Genomic DNA, 18,515 nt, shown 5'->3' on the forward strand with positions numbered 1-18,515 from the left:
CGGTGTATTTTGCGAACCAAACGAGACTTAAGGTTTATGAAGCCTAGGGAACGTTTGTAAGCATGTGTCTGCTTTTTGATTGCTAAACAAAGGTTTTTTACCGTCCAACTCTTTTCTAAGCATCTACCTCTGCTTGGTTGTTTCTTGTTCACCTCAGCAAACGGGAACAAATATAGTACTAAAATGAAAGGAAGAACTGATACTAGCAAATCATCAATGACACAAAAGTGATCTCAACAAATGAAATCGTATTATTATTCCACAATCCTTTCTTCTTTTCTCTTTGTGTTTAATTGGACACTATCAGTTCCTCGCACAGGTGTTTATTCAGCATCTCAGTATTCTAGTACAGGCCAAATCCCCGATTTATCAATACATGGGAAAGGAGAGGAAAATTACAACAAAATTACATTTCCAATTTCTCAGCAGCCAATCACTGCTAAAAAAAATTATTGGAGAGATAGAGAGATCATGTCTTGAACCTCTGGGTGAGTTTCTCGACTCCTTCCCTACAATCTCCGGCAACTCTCTTTGCACCTTCCCCGAGGGCCAAGCTTAATTGTGCGGTGCTTTGCTGCAACTCTTGTGCTGATCTACTTGCCTTTGAAATGGCAGCATGTCGTACTTCTTCAGCTCGTTTTCCAGCCCTCGCGGTCCATTCTCTCAAATTTGATACTAATAAGGCTATCTTCTGGATGATCTTATCAATTATATCTCTGGATTTCCCTCTTAAATCCACTGCCATTGCCTTGAGCTTGTCCATCAGGTTCTCGGCCCTGCTAACAGTACCTTCAACTGAGAATTGCTTCCCAGCATTGAGCCACGAAACTCCAGCAGTGGTTTCTTCCTCAAGGTCAGCGTCAACAACTACTTTGATGCCCTGCCTCTCCCAGCGAAATCTAGCCTCTTCCAGGACTTTCGCTTGTTCTCTTGCTCTTTTTGCCTCATCCTCAGCCCAAGCCCTGGACGACAAAAGTTACAAATTCATAAAGAAGCTAAACAAAATTGATAATGCATTACCACCCATGGTTTGAAAGCCCAGACACAACAGATATGTTTACAGAGGTTGATGCTGCATTAAAGACTTCAAATTATGTGTTGATCATCATATTAAGTTAATCCATGGAACATATACTCCAGACATGATTATAGACGTCAAATATTTGCCAAACCTACTCCAAACTATTTTTCTCAATATGACATCAATATCAGAATGCTACGAAACATAATTGGCTCCTAGAAATAGAATTTTACTCTCTTACCTGGCCATAGACAAGGCTTTTCGCTCGACCTCTAGTTCATACTGTAAGCGGGCAATCTCCTGGGTTTCATTTTCTGCCTCTTTCCGAAGTTGGCTGGTCCTTTCCTTTTCATACGATATCTCTGCCTTGCTACTCATTAGGCTCTGCAACTGCTCCTCCGCATCCCGCCTTAACCTTGAGAGAATCTCCATTTCTGATTCAACAGCAGCACGATCCTTCGTTAATGCAATGTTATCTTCCTCTCTCTGAGCTCTTAACCTTTCCAATTCATGTCTTGCCTCTTCCGCCATTTTCTCCACAGCATCAATCTTTTCCCTCTCTAAGGAAAGCTCCTTTTCAAAACTGGCATTGATATCTTTCTCAACTTCAGCTACTAAAGCACTATGCGCAGCAACAGCATTTTCTGCCATTGATTCCGCTTCAATCCGTGCCAGCTCCTCACTTACAATGTCAGAAGCCTCACCAGTTGCAAGGGCAATAGCAGCCTGGGCTTTTGTGACCGGTTTATCAGGCTGGAAGAGTCGTGTGTAACCTATCCCCAAAAAAGAAAAAGACATTGATTATCAAACTAAAGATCATTTTTTTTTGCAAAAGCAGTTACAAGGAACAAGAACTTACCAAATGCAAGAGCTATGATTCCCTGTTCTCCAGCCGATATGTCAGCTACAAGTGCAGGACATGCATCTGGGTGTATCTTATCAATGTCAATGAAACCAGCAATTCGGTACAGCGTCTGTCCATGTGCAAAAAAGTAATACAAATATATTAAATACTAGCACCAGAGTAGCTAAAATAATAATATTAACCGAAATTTCAAATCAAGCAACCTTTCTGTCAGCTTCTGGCAGCTGTCTTCTTTCTAAGGCCATCTTCCAGCTGATAAGATCTTGACGTGATAGAGGGCTGCAGTAAAGAAAATAGAAGAAAAAGAAGGTAAATATATAATAATTCAAACATTATCTTACCCACAAATCTGACACCAAGCATATTCATCTAAGTTATCAAACATTATGCTAAGCAATTACTATGGAAAATGGTTTACAAGAACTGCAAGGAAACAATATCCCTCTTATTTAGGATCATCAAAATTACTCTTATTTATGTTGAATGACTTTTTGGAAGTGAAGTGTAAAGCATACTCCTGCTGAGGGCCCATCACGCTCCCCTAGGTCCTCTCTCTCTCTTTCTCTTCCTCCCTCCCCTCAGCAGCACGTGAGAGGGTGTCACGCTCATTCTCTATGTTAGTGTGTTTGTTTTTTTTCGTCTTTTTGATTCGCTGGGTCTTGCTTGGTTACCTGTGTCTAATGGGTTGAACGTGTCGATGATGTCTGAAGAGCTTGGTGAGTGGCTCTTGTTGAGTTGCGTCTGTTAGCTGAATGTAGAATCCATGGGGAGATTTTTCGTTTGAGTATCATCGAGCCGGGGGGAAACTCTTTCAAGCTTAGAATAGTGGAAAGAGAGAGGAGTTTCTCTCCAGTCTATCATTCTAGGAAGAGATGAGAGCTTTTTGGTTGCTTTCGATGGTGGCCGGAGTGGAAAACAGTGTGGGTTTTGTCCGTAAATTCAGAGATTCACATAAGGCATTCTTGGGTCAGCGCAGCAGTAATCACCATGGGAGCTACATAGCCATCGAGGAGTTCATCGGCTGTGGACGGAGGAAATCTATTCTAATCCATGAGGGCAAGAAGAAATGGTGTTGGTGTGGGTTCATGCAGGTATTGCAGTTTTTGCAGTCTCCATTCATTCCAGTGAAACGCATACCACCGGCCATTGGGTTACCCTCATTGCAGTCTCACCTGATTACCATGAATCAATCATTTGCTCAGGTTGTAGCCGAGCAGGGTGACACGTCCACTTCTGGCGGCAGAGGCCGGAGGGGCTTCTGTCGCGGCTTACGGGGGCACTCAGCCCTTGGCCAAGCTCAGAGTGCAGCAAAGCAGCCGTCCAGTGCTGCCAATGCCGGTGCCCCACCTAAAGCCCAAATAATGACAAAACAGGACAATAAGGGAAGGAAGGTGGGAGCTCTGGCTTTTCTTGCTACAAAAAGTCAAAAGAGTACCTTTCCAGTACTCAAGGCATTCGGGTGCTGGCAAAGATTTTTCTGTGTGTTAGCGTGGATGTTAAAGGAAAGCACGACGTCACTTGGGTAAGAAAACATATTCGGCTAGCTTCTGTGTGGGTACAAAGCGTAAAGAATCTTCATAAGTCCCCAGTGCAGGCTGGGCCTGTGGGAATCGAACACGAGAGTAATGTTGATGGTTTGGGCCCAGTTAAATATGCAGGCCCAATGCAGGCTGGGCCAGTGGGAATCGTATGTGAGAGTAATGGTGGTGGTTTGGGCTCAGCAGAAATTACAGGCCCATGTCATTTAAGAATTACTTGAACCTATGGATACTGTCAGCATCGGGGCCTTCTTCAGAATCTCTCAGCCCATTTAAGCAATCTCGCTTTCAATGGGCGTTTATCCATAATTTATTTCTCCACTGGGCTTCAATTATGTGTCACCCAAAGGCCGGAACTGCTGTGGGCTTCAGCCTGCAGCCACTAACAGACTTGTGGCCTGAGTTGCGAATCTCAGGTCAACTTTCGTTTTCAGGCAAGTGGTCCATTCAGACCATTTGCGGGCCAACAAGCTTCTTCATTGTGTAGCATGAGCTCTCATTGGTTGCAGAATTGCAGTTGAAATCTGGAGCAATGTTGGCAATAGGGTATTAGAAAACAACGACGAGCATGGCTGAAATATCCCCAGTGGATAGGCCCTCTCCTTTCGCAATGGAAACCGAGGTTTCTTACTTCCAGTGCAGCTCCTCCCTCTCTTCCGCTTCAGATTTAATCTTGCTCGCGGAAAACCACCGTAGGACTCTCCCTTCTCTTGCTTCTTCTAGCAGGGGCCCCAATTAAGCTGAGTAAAAGCTCGCTATAACCAGAGGACCCGAATGGGTCCGAGCATGGTTCCGGTAGGGATGTGGTTATCTTTCTGTGGGAATTGGTTTAGCAGACACCAAGCACTCCAGCCTAATTTTTGTGGCTCCCTCGTCTCGCAAAAAGAAGCCTTGTGTATTGCTCCCGAGTTTTCCTGTCAATTCCTCTACCTCAAGGGTGCAACATCTTGAGAGCTCCGATCGGGTCAAGAGGCTCATGTATAGGATAGACAAATTCTTGGGGGTTTCTTATGAAGGCTTCAAACATGAAATTTCAGATTTATTCTCTGCAATTGAATCCAGCCGTAAGGGTTATAAGGGAACGTCGGGCTCCTTCAAAAAAGAGAGAGGGAGAGGGGTTAAAGTTGTTAGGGAACTTCTCAACCTATCTTGCTCAATGAATTATGACTCCAAGAGGAATCCATCCAAACCTTGTATCCTTTTGGTTTTGTGGCAAGCCTTCTATTATTTTTCTTATGAATAATAATTTTATTAGAAAAAGGCAAATCCCTCGTACACGAAGAGTATACAAGAGTTGAGGCCTTTAGCTTCTATTACAATCTAGAAAACAAATCACATCTACCATATTCCAAAAAGGAAATTGGGAACATATACAATAATCCAATCCAAAAGAGATATCAAAAATGAGGATTTAAGGAAAAACACATTGGTCTCACTATCCTCAAAGAGTCGACGATTTCATTCTCTCCAAATGCTCCACATCAAAAGAGCAGGAATAACTTTCCAGATAGCCACTTTGGGATGTTCCCGCTCTAGATATTTCCAACAATGTAGAAGTTGAAGGATGTTACTAGGCATGACCCAAGAGACCCCAAAACTATTAAGAACTAAGTGACAGATATCAGCAGTATACTCACAATGGATGAGAAGATGATCAATAGTTTCCTTATCCTTTTTACAAAGACAACATTGGTTAACTAGTTGGAACCCCCGCCTTCTGAGATTATCCACTGTGAGGATTCTACCCAATGCCGTTCCCAATAAGAAGAAAGCCATGCGAGGAAGGGCCTTCACCTTTCAAATACCTTTCCAAGGGAAAGAACTATGCTCACCTGATTGTAACATAGAATAGTAGCTCTTCACCTCAAAACCATTGCGACTAGAAGGAGTCCATGCCATACTATCCACTTCTCCCAGATGAGGATTCATGGAGTAAAAAAGACTAAGAAAAGAGTTCAAAATTTCAAGTTTCTAATCATGAGCTGCTCTAATGAAGCTAGGAGTAAGGCTTATATTATGAATTTGAAAATCATAAAGTTGGAATGTTCGAGAACTTAATGATGTAGGGAAAAGGCTCAACAATGGCATCTTTTTGAAAACTTGGAAGCCTTAAGCAAATTTCAGTCAGTCTTGTTCAAGGCTTGCAGGGAGGACCTTCCACGGAATGGTATGCTTTGCCTACCTCAGAAGCCTCGGGGGGGTAATCTTTTAATGTGGGATAAACGTGTAGTAGAATACATGGAAGAGGCGAAGGGTTTTTTCTCTATCTCATACAAATTCAAATCTATTCTAGACCAATTTGTCTGGGCTTTTTCGGGAGTGCATGGTCCCAACGCAAATTCCAGTAGGCATTTCTTTTGGGAAGGAGCTATCAGGGGTTTTCAGTTGGCGGGAAATTCCTTCAAGTTCACTTCTGCTATTTCAAGAGTTTGTTGAGCTTCTTGTGGATCAATGTTTGGCATCTACTAGAAAATAGAGAATCCACTTCAGATAGGTGCATTGGTGGTGATTTCAATGTTACTCGCTTCCTGAACGAAAGGGTAGGGGCAACTCGGCTAACCTCCGTCATGAGGGAATTTTTAGATTCCATTTCAGATTAGGGTTCATGGATATTCTGTGGGCCGGAAGGTCTTTCACTTGGTCTAATAACCAAGACCCATCCTCTATTTATAGGATAGACAGATTCCTAGCTTCTCTAGATTGGGAAGAGAATTTCCCATGCTTGATCCAACACCGTCTTCCTCGACAATGGATGTCTATCTAGAGAACCTCTAACGTGATTTCTTATGTGGGAAGGATAGGTGATGAGTTCAAATATCACTTGGTGAGATGGCCCAAAATTTGTACTCCAATCTCTGAGGGAGGGTTGGGGATTAGAAACTTGCTGAGGTTCAATCATGCTCTATTAGGTAAATGAATTTGGTGCTATGGGCTCAAGAGAGAGGCTTGGTGGAGGGTAGTGGTGGACTCCAAATTTGAAAGTGCATGGGGAGGGTAATGTTCTAGTGAGCCCCTCCGCGCGTATGGGGTGGGTTTATGGACGAATATTACGAGAGGTTGGGAGAAGTTTTGTAGTCATACTAGATTTGAGGTAGGAGATGGCTCCAAGGTTAGATTCTGGCATGATCATTGGTGTGGGGATACAGCCCTTAAGGAATCCTTTCAAGATTTATTTGGTATTGCTTGCATAAAGGATGCTTCTCTTCTGACTCCCATGGAATTTTCTGTAGGTGTCATTCAGTAGAACGTGAGCTTACTAGAGCAGCTCATGATTTGAAGGTTGAAGACTTCGCCTCGTTCTACAGGGTGTTGTATTTAGCGAGTGAAACGCAAAGGGGAGGACAAGCTGTGGTGGGTCCCTACCAAAACGGTGTTGTTTTGTGTTAAATCCTTCTACAATGTCATAATGGTGTATGTTTCCCTTCAAAAAGTGTTTGGCGAAAAGCTTCCATTGAGAGTGGCACTTTTTGGTTGGTCGGCAGTACTAGAAAAGATCCTTACCATGAACAATCTTTGTAAGCGGCACGTCATTGTGGTTGATTGGTTTTGTCTACGTAAAAGCGATAGAGAGTCATTGGACCATCTTCTACTTTATTGTGAGGTTGCTTGTGCAATTTGGAAAGTGCTCTTCAGTCGATTTGGGTTATCATGGGTCATGACTAGACGAGTAATTGATTTGTATGCTTGTTAGTGGACTGCTAGCAACCCTCGGAGTGTTGTTGTGTGGAAGATGGTGCCTTCGTGCCTTTTGTAATGTTTATGAAGGAAAATGAATGATAGAAATTTTGAGGACCATGAGATGACTTTGAAAGAGATTAAGTCTCTATTTTTCAACACACTGTCTCTTTGGACAGCTGCTTCTTTTTCTCTTTTGGTGATTAGTTATCATGATTTTCTTATTATTTTTGCCTCTACTAGTTAGGTGGCTTCTCTTTGTATACTTCATGTGTACCGGGGGACGCTTTACGCTTTTAATGATATTTCGATTACTTATCAAAAAAAAAAAATGATTATGCTCATTCAAATTTGAGATCATGTGGCTAAGGGCAAAAGGTTTTGTAGACATGGTGAAACAGTGGTCGGATTCATATCAAATGCTCAGTACTCCCAACTTCGTTTTTGCTAATAAACTAAAACGGCTGAAAATTGATTTAAAACACTAGAATAAGGAGGTTTTCGAGAATTTAGATGAGAGGAAGTCTTCAACGGAGGAGATCCAATGTCTTGATTATTTTAGAAGAGAGATCTCTTGTTGAAGAGGAGAGTTAAGAGGGCTAAGGTGAAAGCAAATTTTGAGAAGGTTGACTCTAACGACTTAGGAAAAGCGCTAGCCACATCTGCGCTATCACCCCAAAATTACTAGTCAATTTGAAGATTCTTTAGAATCTCATATAAACCTCAATTTCACCTAGTAACTAGGCAATGTAGGATTTAGCACTCATGACAATCTTTATAAACTATCCACTCTATGTGGGCTACTCCTTATCTTCTCAATGTGAGACGGGTGTTACAAACTCCCCCCTCGTTTTGATAGGTAAAGCATATTTCAAAAGGCGCAGAGAGGCGCAACCCATAGTACACAGGATGTATGATTTCCCTAATTTAAAGAGAAAAGAGAGCACATATCTAGAAAATTAGAATTAAGAATACTCAAACATAGATTGTATCTTCACTCTCCACATAAACAAGGTTTGTATCACCAACTTTTTCAAGTTAATCAAACCAATCTCACAATCTTCAAAACTGCGTGCATTCTGTTCCCTCCATAAATACCACATCAAACACAACAGAGTCATTCGCCAAATCGGCATCAATGTCTGGTCGCCCTTTTTCACCCCTTAAACCCCTGATGTCTTTATCAGGATCACGTCATGCGATGCTCTAGTACCACATGGTCTAACGTTACTAGGTTGCTCTAATACCATTTGTAACAACCCAAAAGCGCTAGTCACATCTGCGCTATCACCCAAATGACTACTCAATTTGGAACTTCTTTAGAATCTCTTATAAACTTCAGTTTCACCTAGTAACTAGGCAATGTGGGACTTAACACGCATGACTATCTTTATAAACTATCTGCTCTATGTGAAATACTCATTATCTTCCTAATGTGGGGCAAAGGTGTTACATTGTAACACCCCCTTCCCGTAAGAAGACAATATTAAAAAATTAATCAATCAGAAATATGAGGATATAAGAATTCCAATGTGGGCTACTCCTTATCTTCTGAATATGGGACAAAGGTGTTACATTACTCTTTTGCAAGAAGCTATTTGTTCCTGAGTTCCTAGTTGAGGGTTGGGAGTTAAAAATTTCATGTAGTTCAATAAAGCGCTACCTGGTAAATGGTTGTGGAGATTCGTGCAAGAGGAGAATTATTTATGGAGATAGGCAATTGTTGAGAGAAGTATGGGATACAAAGAGGCAGTTGGTGCTAAGAGAAAACGCGAAGGCCCTACAAGGTGTGCCTTTGGAAGAATATTCGAACTGGTTGGGGGATTTCTCCAACTTTGTCTCCTTCAAGGTTGGGGATGGAGCTCGTATTCGTTTTTGGCATGATGTTTGGTGCGAAGAGGTGGCTCTCAAGTCTTCATTCCTAGAACTTTATTCTATAACTTGTGACAAAGAGGCCTTGGTGTCGGATTATTTGGACTCCTCCGGCACATATATCCATTGCAATCCGAGTTTCATCAAGGCAATCCAGGATTGGGAGCTAGAGTCTCTGGTATCTTTCCTTAACCTAATATATGCCTCGAAAACCCATCTAAGGGATGCGGATAGAATCTTGTAGAACCCAATCAAGGCTTTAAAGTGAAGAACTACTATAACACTTCACTAGCTAGAGAGACTTGTCTATTCCCCTAAAAAAGTGTTTGGAATATAAAGAACTTGCCGCTGCATCACATTCTTCAATTGGACGATAGCTTTGGGCAGAATCTTCACAATTGATAATCTTAGAAGGCGGGGGTCTTACTCTTGTAAATTGGTGCTACCTATGTTAAAAAAATGAGGAGACCATAAATCATCTATCCTTTTTTTCTTATAAGTAAGACCATAAATCATCTATCCATCCACTGTGAGTACACTAGTGATCTTTGACACCTGGTTCTCAACTTGTTCGGCTTTTCTTGGGTTATGCGTAGCAATATATTAGAGATGCTACATTGTTGGAAGACTCAAGGACAAGGACACCCCAAAGAGGCTATCAAGAAAGTTATTCATACATTGTTAATGCGGAGCATTTAGAGAGAGAAATCAACGCTTCTTTGAGAAGTGTGAGTCCAATATACTATGTTTAAATCCTCTTTTTTGAGATCCCTTCTAGAATGGCATGTAGTCTATGCGCCTAATTTTTCCACTTTAAATCTCTTACATCTTGTAAACTTTTTAGATTTCACACACCTTTAGGGTGCACAGGACTTTGTCTTTTCCTTTAATACATTATTATTGTTTATCAAAAAAATTACTCTTATTTTAATTCCACCAGCAAATGGTAGAATTCAAGAAGGCAATAGTATTCAAACAAAACAATAACCGAGAAAAACAAGGACAGTTTATATTGCATGGTAATTGTGTAAGCACCTTTCTGGAGAGAAGTAGAATGGACTATGGTCTTCATCTAAAGAAGAAAGCATATCCCGTCTTGAAAGCTTGCTTGCGATAAGTCCAGCTTCTGCCAAGCCTGCAATATCCAAATCCATTGCAAATTATGAACCAAAGAACGCTTAAAACACTGGGAGGAGCAGTTCTAAAAGTATTATATCCCAAAAATTTAATATCCAATTCTCACCTTGAATGGATGCAAAATCGGGGTCATCGGGTGTGATATCATCAAATGCAAGTTCAGAAACACTCTCTATATACATTGCAGGATATACTTTTGAAATTGTGTTCCTACAAGTAAATGAAAAGTCATTCCTTTTACAATTTTAGACAACGTATGCATTATAATTGCCAGTGAGATGCTGATTTCCCACTATCTACATAGCACGGTCACAGTAATAAGAGTGACATATATACCTCGAAAGAGCACTGCTTGCAGACAGTAACCACCGAGCATATTCACGACGTGTACATAGGTCACTATGTTGAACATCAGCCTCAATGACCTGAAAAGCATTCAGATGTTAAAACTTTTTATGGCAGGCCTTCTTATACCCTTATACCTGTGAAGCTTACATTACATATCCTGAGGACAACATGACAACTTCAGTGAAAGATTTTCAATTCAGTTATTGGCCGACAGAAGTAAGGTCCAAATTGAACCCACTGCATCTGGCTATATGCTTAAGTCTAATCCTCCAGGCTGTTTCATTTCAAATACATTAAATAATAGAAGGAATACTCAATGAGGGCAAAAGAGTACCTTTAAAACTTGTAGTGCAGCCAGTGCCTGACCCTGAACCTGATCAACAACTGCAGGAATCAAAACCTTCCCAGGAAGCACCAGTCGTGCTGCAGAAACTACAGATGGAGCAGGAATACCAGCAGAGGAGAAGGAATTCCCAGGATTTGGTAATTCTGATCTGCTTCTATTCATCTGATTATGATGATCTGCGTCTTTTTCATTCCCGAACGGATAGGTTGATGCTGACAGAGAAATTTCAGATGACCCACTGTCACTATAGTTATGAACTTCCAGGGATGAGCTATTGTTCTCAGCTGAGACCTGTGGGGTTTTGCTTAGGTCAAGATTTTCTTGGGTTGAAGGCGGGACTACAGTCTCTATATCGTTTTTGGGCAAATATTGATTTTCTAAAGTTGCATTTGATTGTGAATTGACATCAACATTCAGAGACACAGGCTCATTGACTATGTGGGCAATAGTACTAGAAGAAGAATTTAATGAAAGATCGGAATTTCGATGTCCGCCTGAACCATGCATTTCATACTGGGGGTCCGTGTTGAGTTCTAATGGATTACCATCAAAGCCTAAGAAAATGGTTGGTTTAACATTCACCGGGTTCTCTGTAAGTTCATGACTTAATTCTGCCATACCCATAGAAGAGTTGTCAACATCCTTAAATCCAGAGGCAACAAAAGAAACATTCTCAGATTCAGGCAAATTAAGTGACAATGAGCCTGTCTCAGGGGAAATTGAATTGTTATCAAAACTTGATTCGTGTTGCAAATCTTCTTGAATAGAAGCATTGTTAATGGCATCAGTACCATTAGATATGTATTGAACATCTTGTACTGATGAGGTCAGGCCATCAGAATCATCACCAACTCTACTTTCACTGGGAGTTTCATCAGATTCTGGAGATGAAGAAGAATCCTTATATGTACCTGTCCTGCCTTCCAGACTATTATCTTCTAGCTTGACAGCTGCAATTTCATCTTCTTTAATGCTGTCATTTTGGTCATCAGAGGCCAATGACACTTCCTGCTGAGTAGTCAAGGGCTCCATCTGTTGGCTTGATCCTACGTAGAGACGTACATGAATTCACATATACAGAAAAGACTAGTGAGATAGCAGACACAAGTCAGCTAAATTTGTTCTAACAGACACAGGACCTAGAAAACATTAAAATGTATGAAAAGATTATTCAAAACGCAGATTGACATATAACCAAAAATATTATAAAATGAGCACATGTGTAACAAAATATAGCCAGCAATGTGACTAAAGACTACAAGAGAGAAAATGACAACTCACTCAAATTGTTTCTTTTGCTCATAGACAATGCTGCAAATGTAAGGCCTGAGACAAGAATGACTCCAGCTACTCCTGCTCCCACAAACCCTGAAAGCAAACTACTTTAAAAATGTTAATTAGCCAATAAAAAGATACTGCAGAGCTCCAATAGCAGCAATCATGAAAAAACCAAAAATTCAATTGCCCATGTAATTCAAACCCTACTTTTAGTATTCAGGACATGGATATTGAAAAACACACCACCGTCTCACGCAAATGTTGGTTCTCATCGAAGTGTTAACTAATCAAGACAATGAAAGCATTGTATTCAACATACAGTCAACACAAAAGTTCATAGGTTCTTCCGGTTATTCCGATGCTACAGGGCCAAAGGTACAGAGGGTCAACTCTAGGGAAGTGTCAAGGGATAGAGCTCAGAGAATCCCATATTTGCCACTGGTGCAGACTGCGTAAGTGGTGATAAGGGTGATAAGGGCATTAGCTTTGATTTTCAAAAACTGAGGAATGAGTTGTAGTTTCATAAAGGGTAAATAGACCATTTAATTGATAGGATTGACAAGGGTCTGTGTCCTTTTTGTTTTCTGAGAGCAGAGTTGGCCCAGAGTGTGCCGTTGTTGCTGAACCAAAGCCCAACTCAGCAGGGAGGGTCCATTCTTCCCAAAAGTCTCCTGTCAGTGCTGAAGCCTATATGCAATGCAAGGAAAGGCCTGCTCCGTGGCGTTGCTCATGTTAATCTAAACCAGCCTCTTCTTAGCTGGTATGAAATCAGTGTGATTGATAACATGGGCTCTAATGAAGTCCCCTCTTGGTTGGGCATGAAGAAGGGACTAGCTGCTATGGTGATGAGATGCCTTCACATCCAGATTTGGATGTTTACGCAGGAAGAGCCTTGTTATTGTGAGCCATTGAATTTTTGTCTCTGATGGAAATGTAGAGACAGATTCTGCCACTCCAGAAACATCAGATTGGGTGTTGCAGAAAGTCAAAGGATTTAGTTATTTTGTGGGGTTCTCCTATGAAGGGTTTGAAAAAGAGCTAATGACTTTATTAACCGCCATCTACGCCAGTCGGAACTAGAAGGAACAGGTTAGATCCCCTATTTCTCATTCTAAGTCAGTGAGAAGCAGCCACGAATTAAAAAGATTATCATATTCTATTAAATATGATCTCAAGGGAGGTTACTCTAGCACAGACAGAGGTAAGGGTAGGGGTTCTTCCTGTTCTTTATGAAGCCAAAAATCTTGTCTTTCAATCTTAGAGAGTTGAATGAGGGGGATAAATGTTTGAGGGTCAAGCTCAAAAAATGGAAGGCTGACATTGTATGTTTACAAGAAACTAAACTGGAGCAATTATCAAGGGTTGTTGTCGGTAATTTGAGGGATTGTCAACATGTGGATTGGTGTTACTTGGGTTCAAGAGGGGCTTCTAGAGGGATCTTGTTGATGTGGCATATGAGAGTGGTGGAAAAATTGAGTGTGGGGGGGGGCGGGAATTTATTGTTGCTTGCTTCTTTAGAAATGGGGATGATAATTTTGTATGGGCCTTCGCAGATGTGTTTATGGTCCTAATGTCGACTATGAAAGAAGGTTGTTATGGAATGAATTGGCAAGATTTCTTAGTTGGTGGAATATTTTGAAGTGCATTAGGGGTTATTTCAATATTATCTACTTTCCGGGTGGAGATCGAGTGATTCCCAATCCTCCCCAACTATTACGGAGTTCTCTGAATTCATTTTGAAAACGGTCTTATGGATATCCCTTTGGCCAGTGGTAATTTCACGTGGTCTAATAATCAAGACCCTCCTTCGTGGTCCAAAATTGACAAGTTTCTATTTTCTCCTTATTGGAAAGCCCAGTTTCCAAATGTTTCTCAAAGGACGCTACCTAGATTTTTATCAAATCACTTTCCAGTTATGCTTGATTTTGGAATTGTTCATAGGAGTAGACTGATTTCAAGTTCGAAAGTATGTGGTTAAACTCAAAGGGCTTTAAGGAAAAGGTGAAGCATTGGTTGTTATGATACAGTTTTCAAGGGTCTCCTAGTTTTATCTTGGTGTGTAAACTACGAGATTTGAAAAAGTTTCTTCTAGATGAACTCCAAGGTCTCGATGTTATTGCAGAAAAAAGAACCTTATTTGATGATGAGAATTTGACAAAAGCTAATATTATTAGTGATTTGGAGAGGACTAATCTAATGGAAGAAGTGAGGAGACAGAAATTGAGGGCACTTTGGTTTAGAAATGGAGATAAGGGTTTTGTTTGGTAAACATTTGGGTTGTGGATTCTTTTTTAAATAGTAATAAGAGGTTATTGATTTGATATAAAGTAGAGAAAAGTTTTGAAATTTTTGTATGAAAAAGTGAAAAAAAAAGTTGTTAAAAAGTAATTGATGTGGTATAAAAAGTGAGAAAATTGTCAAAAAGTGATTGATGTGATATAAAAAGTGGAATGTTTTAAAGTTGACTTTTTGAAAAAATGGAGTGGTTTGCCACACATAACCAAGAATGCTAAATTTTTCCACTATGCAACTAATTTGAATAGACGAAACAACACCGTTGAATATTTAGACGTTAATGAATCATTTTCCAATATTACAGAAATTAGAAAACATATTCTACAATTTTACAATTGTCTTTACTTTGAACAGTTTAGTTGGCGGCCTAACTTGGATGGTTTTCCTTTTGATTTAATTGATGATGAGGAGGCTATTTGGTTGGACGAAGATAAGGCCCTGAGCCCTGATGGTTTCTCTTTGGCTTTCCTTCAGACTTGTTGAGAGGTTCTCAAAGAAGATAATATGAATGTTTTCCATGAGTTCCGTGCTCGGGGTAAGTTTGAAAGAAGCTTCAATACAACTTTTATTTCCCTTATTCCTAAGAAAGCAGAGGTTGTAGAAATTAAGGATTTTCGTTCTTCTGGTAAGGTGGGTGGCATCTACAAAATTATTTTCAAAATTCTAGCTAACAAGCTGAAATTGGTTTTGAAGAGGGTTATTTCCAAGACTCATAATGTAACGATCAAGAGAAAAGCGCTAGCCACATCTGCGCTATCACTCCAAAATGGCTAGTCAATTTAGTGCTTTCCTACAATCCTTTAAAAAACCCAATTTCATCTACTAACTAAGTAATGTGGGATTTACCACTCACAATTATCTTTATAAACCGCACACTCTATGTGAGCTACTCATCATCTTCTCAATGTGTGACCGGGGCATTACAAAATCTCCGCCCTTAAACCCCTGACATCCTCACCAAGGCCACGTCATGCGATGCTCTAGTACCACATGGCCTGGCGTTACTAGGTGGCTCTAATACCATTTGTAACGATCCAGAAGAAAACGCTAGCCAAATCATCGTTATCACCCCGAAAGGACTAGTCAATTTGAAGCTTCCCTAGAATCAATTATAAAGCTCAGTTTCACCTAGTAACTAAGCAATGTGGGACAATGACTATTTTTATAAACCACCCACTCTATGTGGGCTACTAATATTCTCAATGTGGGACCGAGGTGGTACACATAATTCTTTCATCAGGAAGAGACAAATTTTAGACTCAATCCTTATTGTCAATGAACGCATTGACAATAGAATTAGATCAGGGAACCATGTGGAATCTTTAAATTAGCCCTAGAGAAGGTTTATGATCATGTTAGTTGGGGTTTCTTGTTGTGCATGTCGAGGAGATGTAGTTTTAGGGAGAAATGGTGTAACTGAATAGCCCATTGTATTTCCACGGTGCACTTCTCTGTTTTGATTAATGGATCCCCCTCTAACTTCTTTAACAGTTCTTGTGGCCTAAGAGAGGGGATCCTTCATCCCCATTGCTTGTTGTTGTTGTTAAAGAGGATTTGAGTAGAATGTTGTTTGCTACAGTGAATAGGGGACTCTTATCAAATTTTCTGGTGGGGTCGAGGAATATTGTCAAGCTCAATTTGTCTCATCTATTATATGACACCTTTATCTTTTGTAAGACAAACCCAGATCACCTACGTTATTTGCGTTGTCTTTTCTTATGCTTTGAAGTATCTCAGGTTTGAAAATTAACTTGGTTAAATAGAGTTAGTCCCTATAGGCGTCATAGAAGATGTTGAAGGCTTGGCCTATATCCTTGGTTGAAATGTTTATTTTCTGCCTATAAAGTATATAAGTTTTCCGTTAGGAGCTCCTTTCAAGGAAAAAAAGAAAAAAAAAACAATTTGGGAAAGTATTATTGAGAAAATTGAACGTTGTTTTGGCTGGTGGGAAGCAACTTTATTTGTCTAAGGGTGGCAAGATCACTTTGATTATAAGCACTCTATCTAATTTTCCCACTTATTTTTTGTCTCTTTTCCCTATCCTTGGTGTTGCTAATGGTATAGAGAAAATTCAGCAGGTTTTCTTATGGAGCAGAGTTGATGATGAATTCATATTCTATCTAGTAAGTTGGTCAAAGGTTTACACCCCGATATCCTCGTGTGGTTTGGGGTTAGGAATTTGCTTCTTTTTAACTGAGCTCTTTTGGGGAAGTGGTTATGGCATTATGCCCCAAAGAGAGAGATAGAAGCTCTGTGGAGATTGGTTGTAGATGTTAAATATGATTGCAGGTTAGGAGGATGGTGTTCTAATGAGGGTAGTGGGTCTTGTAGGGTTGGGGTGTGGAATTATATTAGGAGGGGGTAGGAGGAATTCTCTAGATTTATTCGATTTAAGGCGGGTTATGGTACTAAGATCAGATTTTGACATAATGTGTGGTATGGGGATCAGTATTTGAAGGCAGCTTTCCCGGAGTTGTTTAGTAATCTCGCTTTAAGGAGGCTTCTGTTGCTGATCATTTGCATTTCTCCGACGACACATTACAATGGAACATCTCCTTTATCAAATTTGTGTATGATTGGGTATGGATTGGATTATCTTGTTCTTTAACCTTTTGTATTCTCTCAATTTGAGACGAGGTGGCGCAGATAAGTTTTTTTGGATTCCTTCCAAAATGAGGGTTTTTAAGGTCAGATCTTTTCACAAGCCGCTAATTGCTCTCCCTTTTCTTGGAAGAGCATTTGAAGGAATAAGGTTCCCTCAAAAGTGGCGTTCTTTATTTGGACAGCAGCTTTAGTGAAGATTCTAAGTTCTAACTATGAATAACTGAAGAAAGAGACACATTATAGCGGTGGATTGGTGTTGTATGTGTAAAAAAGAACGGGAAAACCAAAGATCATCTATTGCTCCATTGCGAAGTAACCAAAGACTTGTGGGAATCAATATTCCGTCTTTTCGAGTTAGAGAAGGTCATACCCCAACAGGTGGTGGAGCTATTGATTTGTTGAAGAGGAAAGTTTAAAAGACACTGCAATTTAGCAGTTTGGAAGATTATTCATCTGTGCTTAATGTGGTGCATTTAAACAAAAAACACAGTTTTTGAAATTTTGAAGATTGTGAGAGGACGGTGACAGGACTAAAAGCCGCCTTGCTCAAATATCTTAATGTTTGGATGGCTGGCTACCGTTGTTCTTGTTTCTCTAATTTCTTAGAATTTCTTGGTATGTGTCCTTTTTATCAATTGGGTGTTTCTCTTATATATTTCCCATATACATGGGTTGCGCCCCTTCACCCTTCTTTGTGGGATTGAATTACTTCAAAAAAATAAAAAATAAAAAAAAAATAATAATAATAATAATAATATCAGTTCTGTTGACTTAATCAGTAGAAGGCAAATAATTTATTACAATAGTAACAATTATCATGTCAGTCAAAAAATTTCTCATTCATGCTAAAACCCCACGTCTCCTACATTCACTACTTGTACAAATGCTGTGTTTAGTAGCTCAGAAATCATAGGAAATAATAAAAATTAAAACTCTAAAACTTTTCATTATTTGTAATCTAACAAAGCAAAACCCACAACTCAACTGTGCCTGTAAAAACAACCTGAATTACATTTACTCAGTTCCTCATTTTCTGAGCAGACAAACAGAGAAGAGAAAATATATCCAGAACTTTCATTACCTCCAAACCATTTCTTCCTTTGCGACTCGACAGACTCTTCCCCATCATAAGACTCGGACCATCCGGAGAACCCATCAAGAGTTGAATCCGACACATTCCCATTTCTGGCTGCGCCATGAGCTACACAGAGCACCCGAACCCGACGATCCACCCTCCCCAGGCGCGTCCGTACGAGAATTGCGGGGGATTTCCGGCAATTGAGAACCAGTCGGAGCTGGAGAGAACTTGGGGACCAGGTGGCAGTCGTAGAAGCCATTGGAAAATCGCAGCTTTAAACGACGGAGTCAGTTTGAGAGAGGAATTTTGAACAAGGTTCCAAAGGAGATAGAATCACTGAGAGGTGAATTGTAGGAGTTGGGAGGGGGAATTTCTAGGGTTTTTGTTTGTTTTCAACTGAGGAAAATATGCTTACCCACCAGAAAAGAAATATGTAAACTTCTGACCGTACTTTCAAA

At 40.2% G+C, this 18,515-nt stretch overlaps 1 protein-coding gene across 2 annotated transcripts; it reads right to left on the reverse strand.

Annotated features, from left to right (window-relative positions):
- Nucleotides 1-217: 217 nt before the first annotated feature.
- Nucleotides 218-18,507, reverse strand: LOC133861704 (uncharacterized). 2 transcript variants are annotated; one of them, XM_062297498.1, is made up of 10 exons: nt 18,061-18,507; nt 12,084-12,170; nt 10,791-11,848; nt 10,445-10,533; nt 10,215-10,318; nt 10,007-10,106; nt 2,090-2,165; nt 1,881-1,995; nt 1,263-1,794; nt 218-962 (listed from the first exon to the last, which is right to left on the reverse strand). In XM_062297498.1, exons 1-10 carry the CDS (start codon nt 18,314-18,316, stop codon nt 470-472), a joined length of 2,910 nt encoding a protein of 969 aa, XP_062153482.1. In that variant the 5' UTR covers nt 18,317-18,507; the 3' UTR covers nt 218-469. The 2 variants fall into 2 exon arrangements, with proteins under 2 accessions (XP_062153482.1, XP_062153483.1); XM_062297499.1 differs by having other exon boundaries at nt 12,084-12,181; nt 18,061-18,203.
- Nucleotides 18,508-18,515: the final 8 nt, after the last annotated feature.

This window comes from Alnus glutinosa, chromosome 2, assembly GCF_958979055.1.
Source record: "Alnus glutinosa chromosome 2, dhAlnGlut1.1, whole genome shotgun sequence".
Classification (NCBI taxonomy): domain Eukaryota; kingdom Viridiplantae; phylum Streptophyta; class Magnoliopsida; order Fagales; family Betulaceae; genus Alnus; species Alnus glutinosa.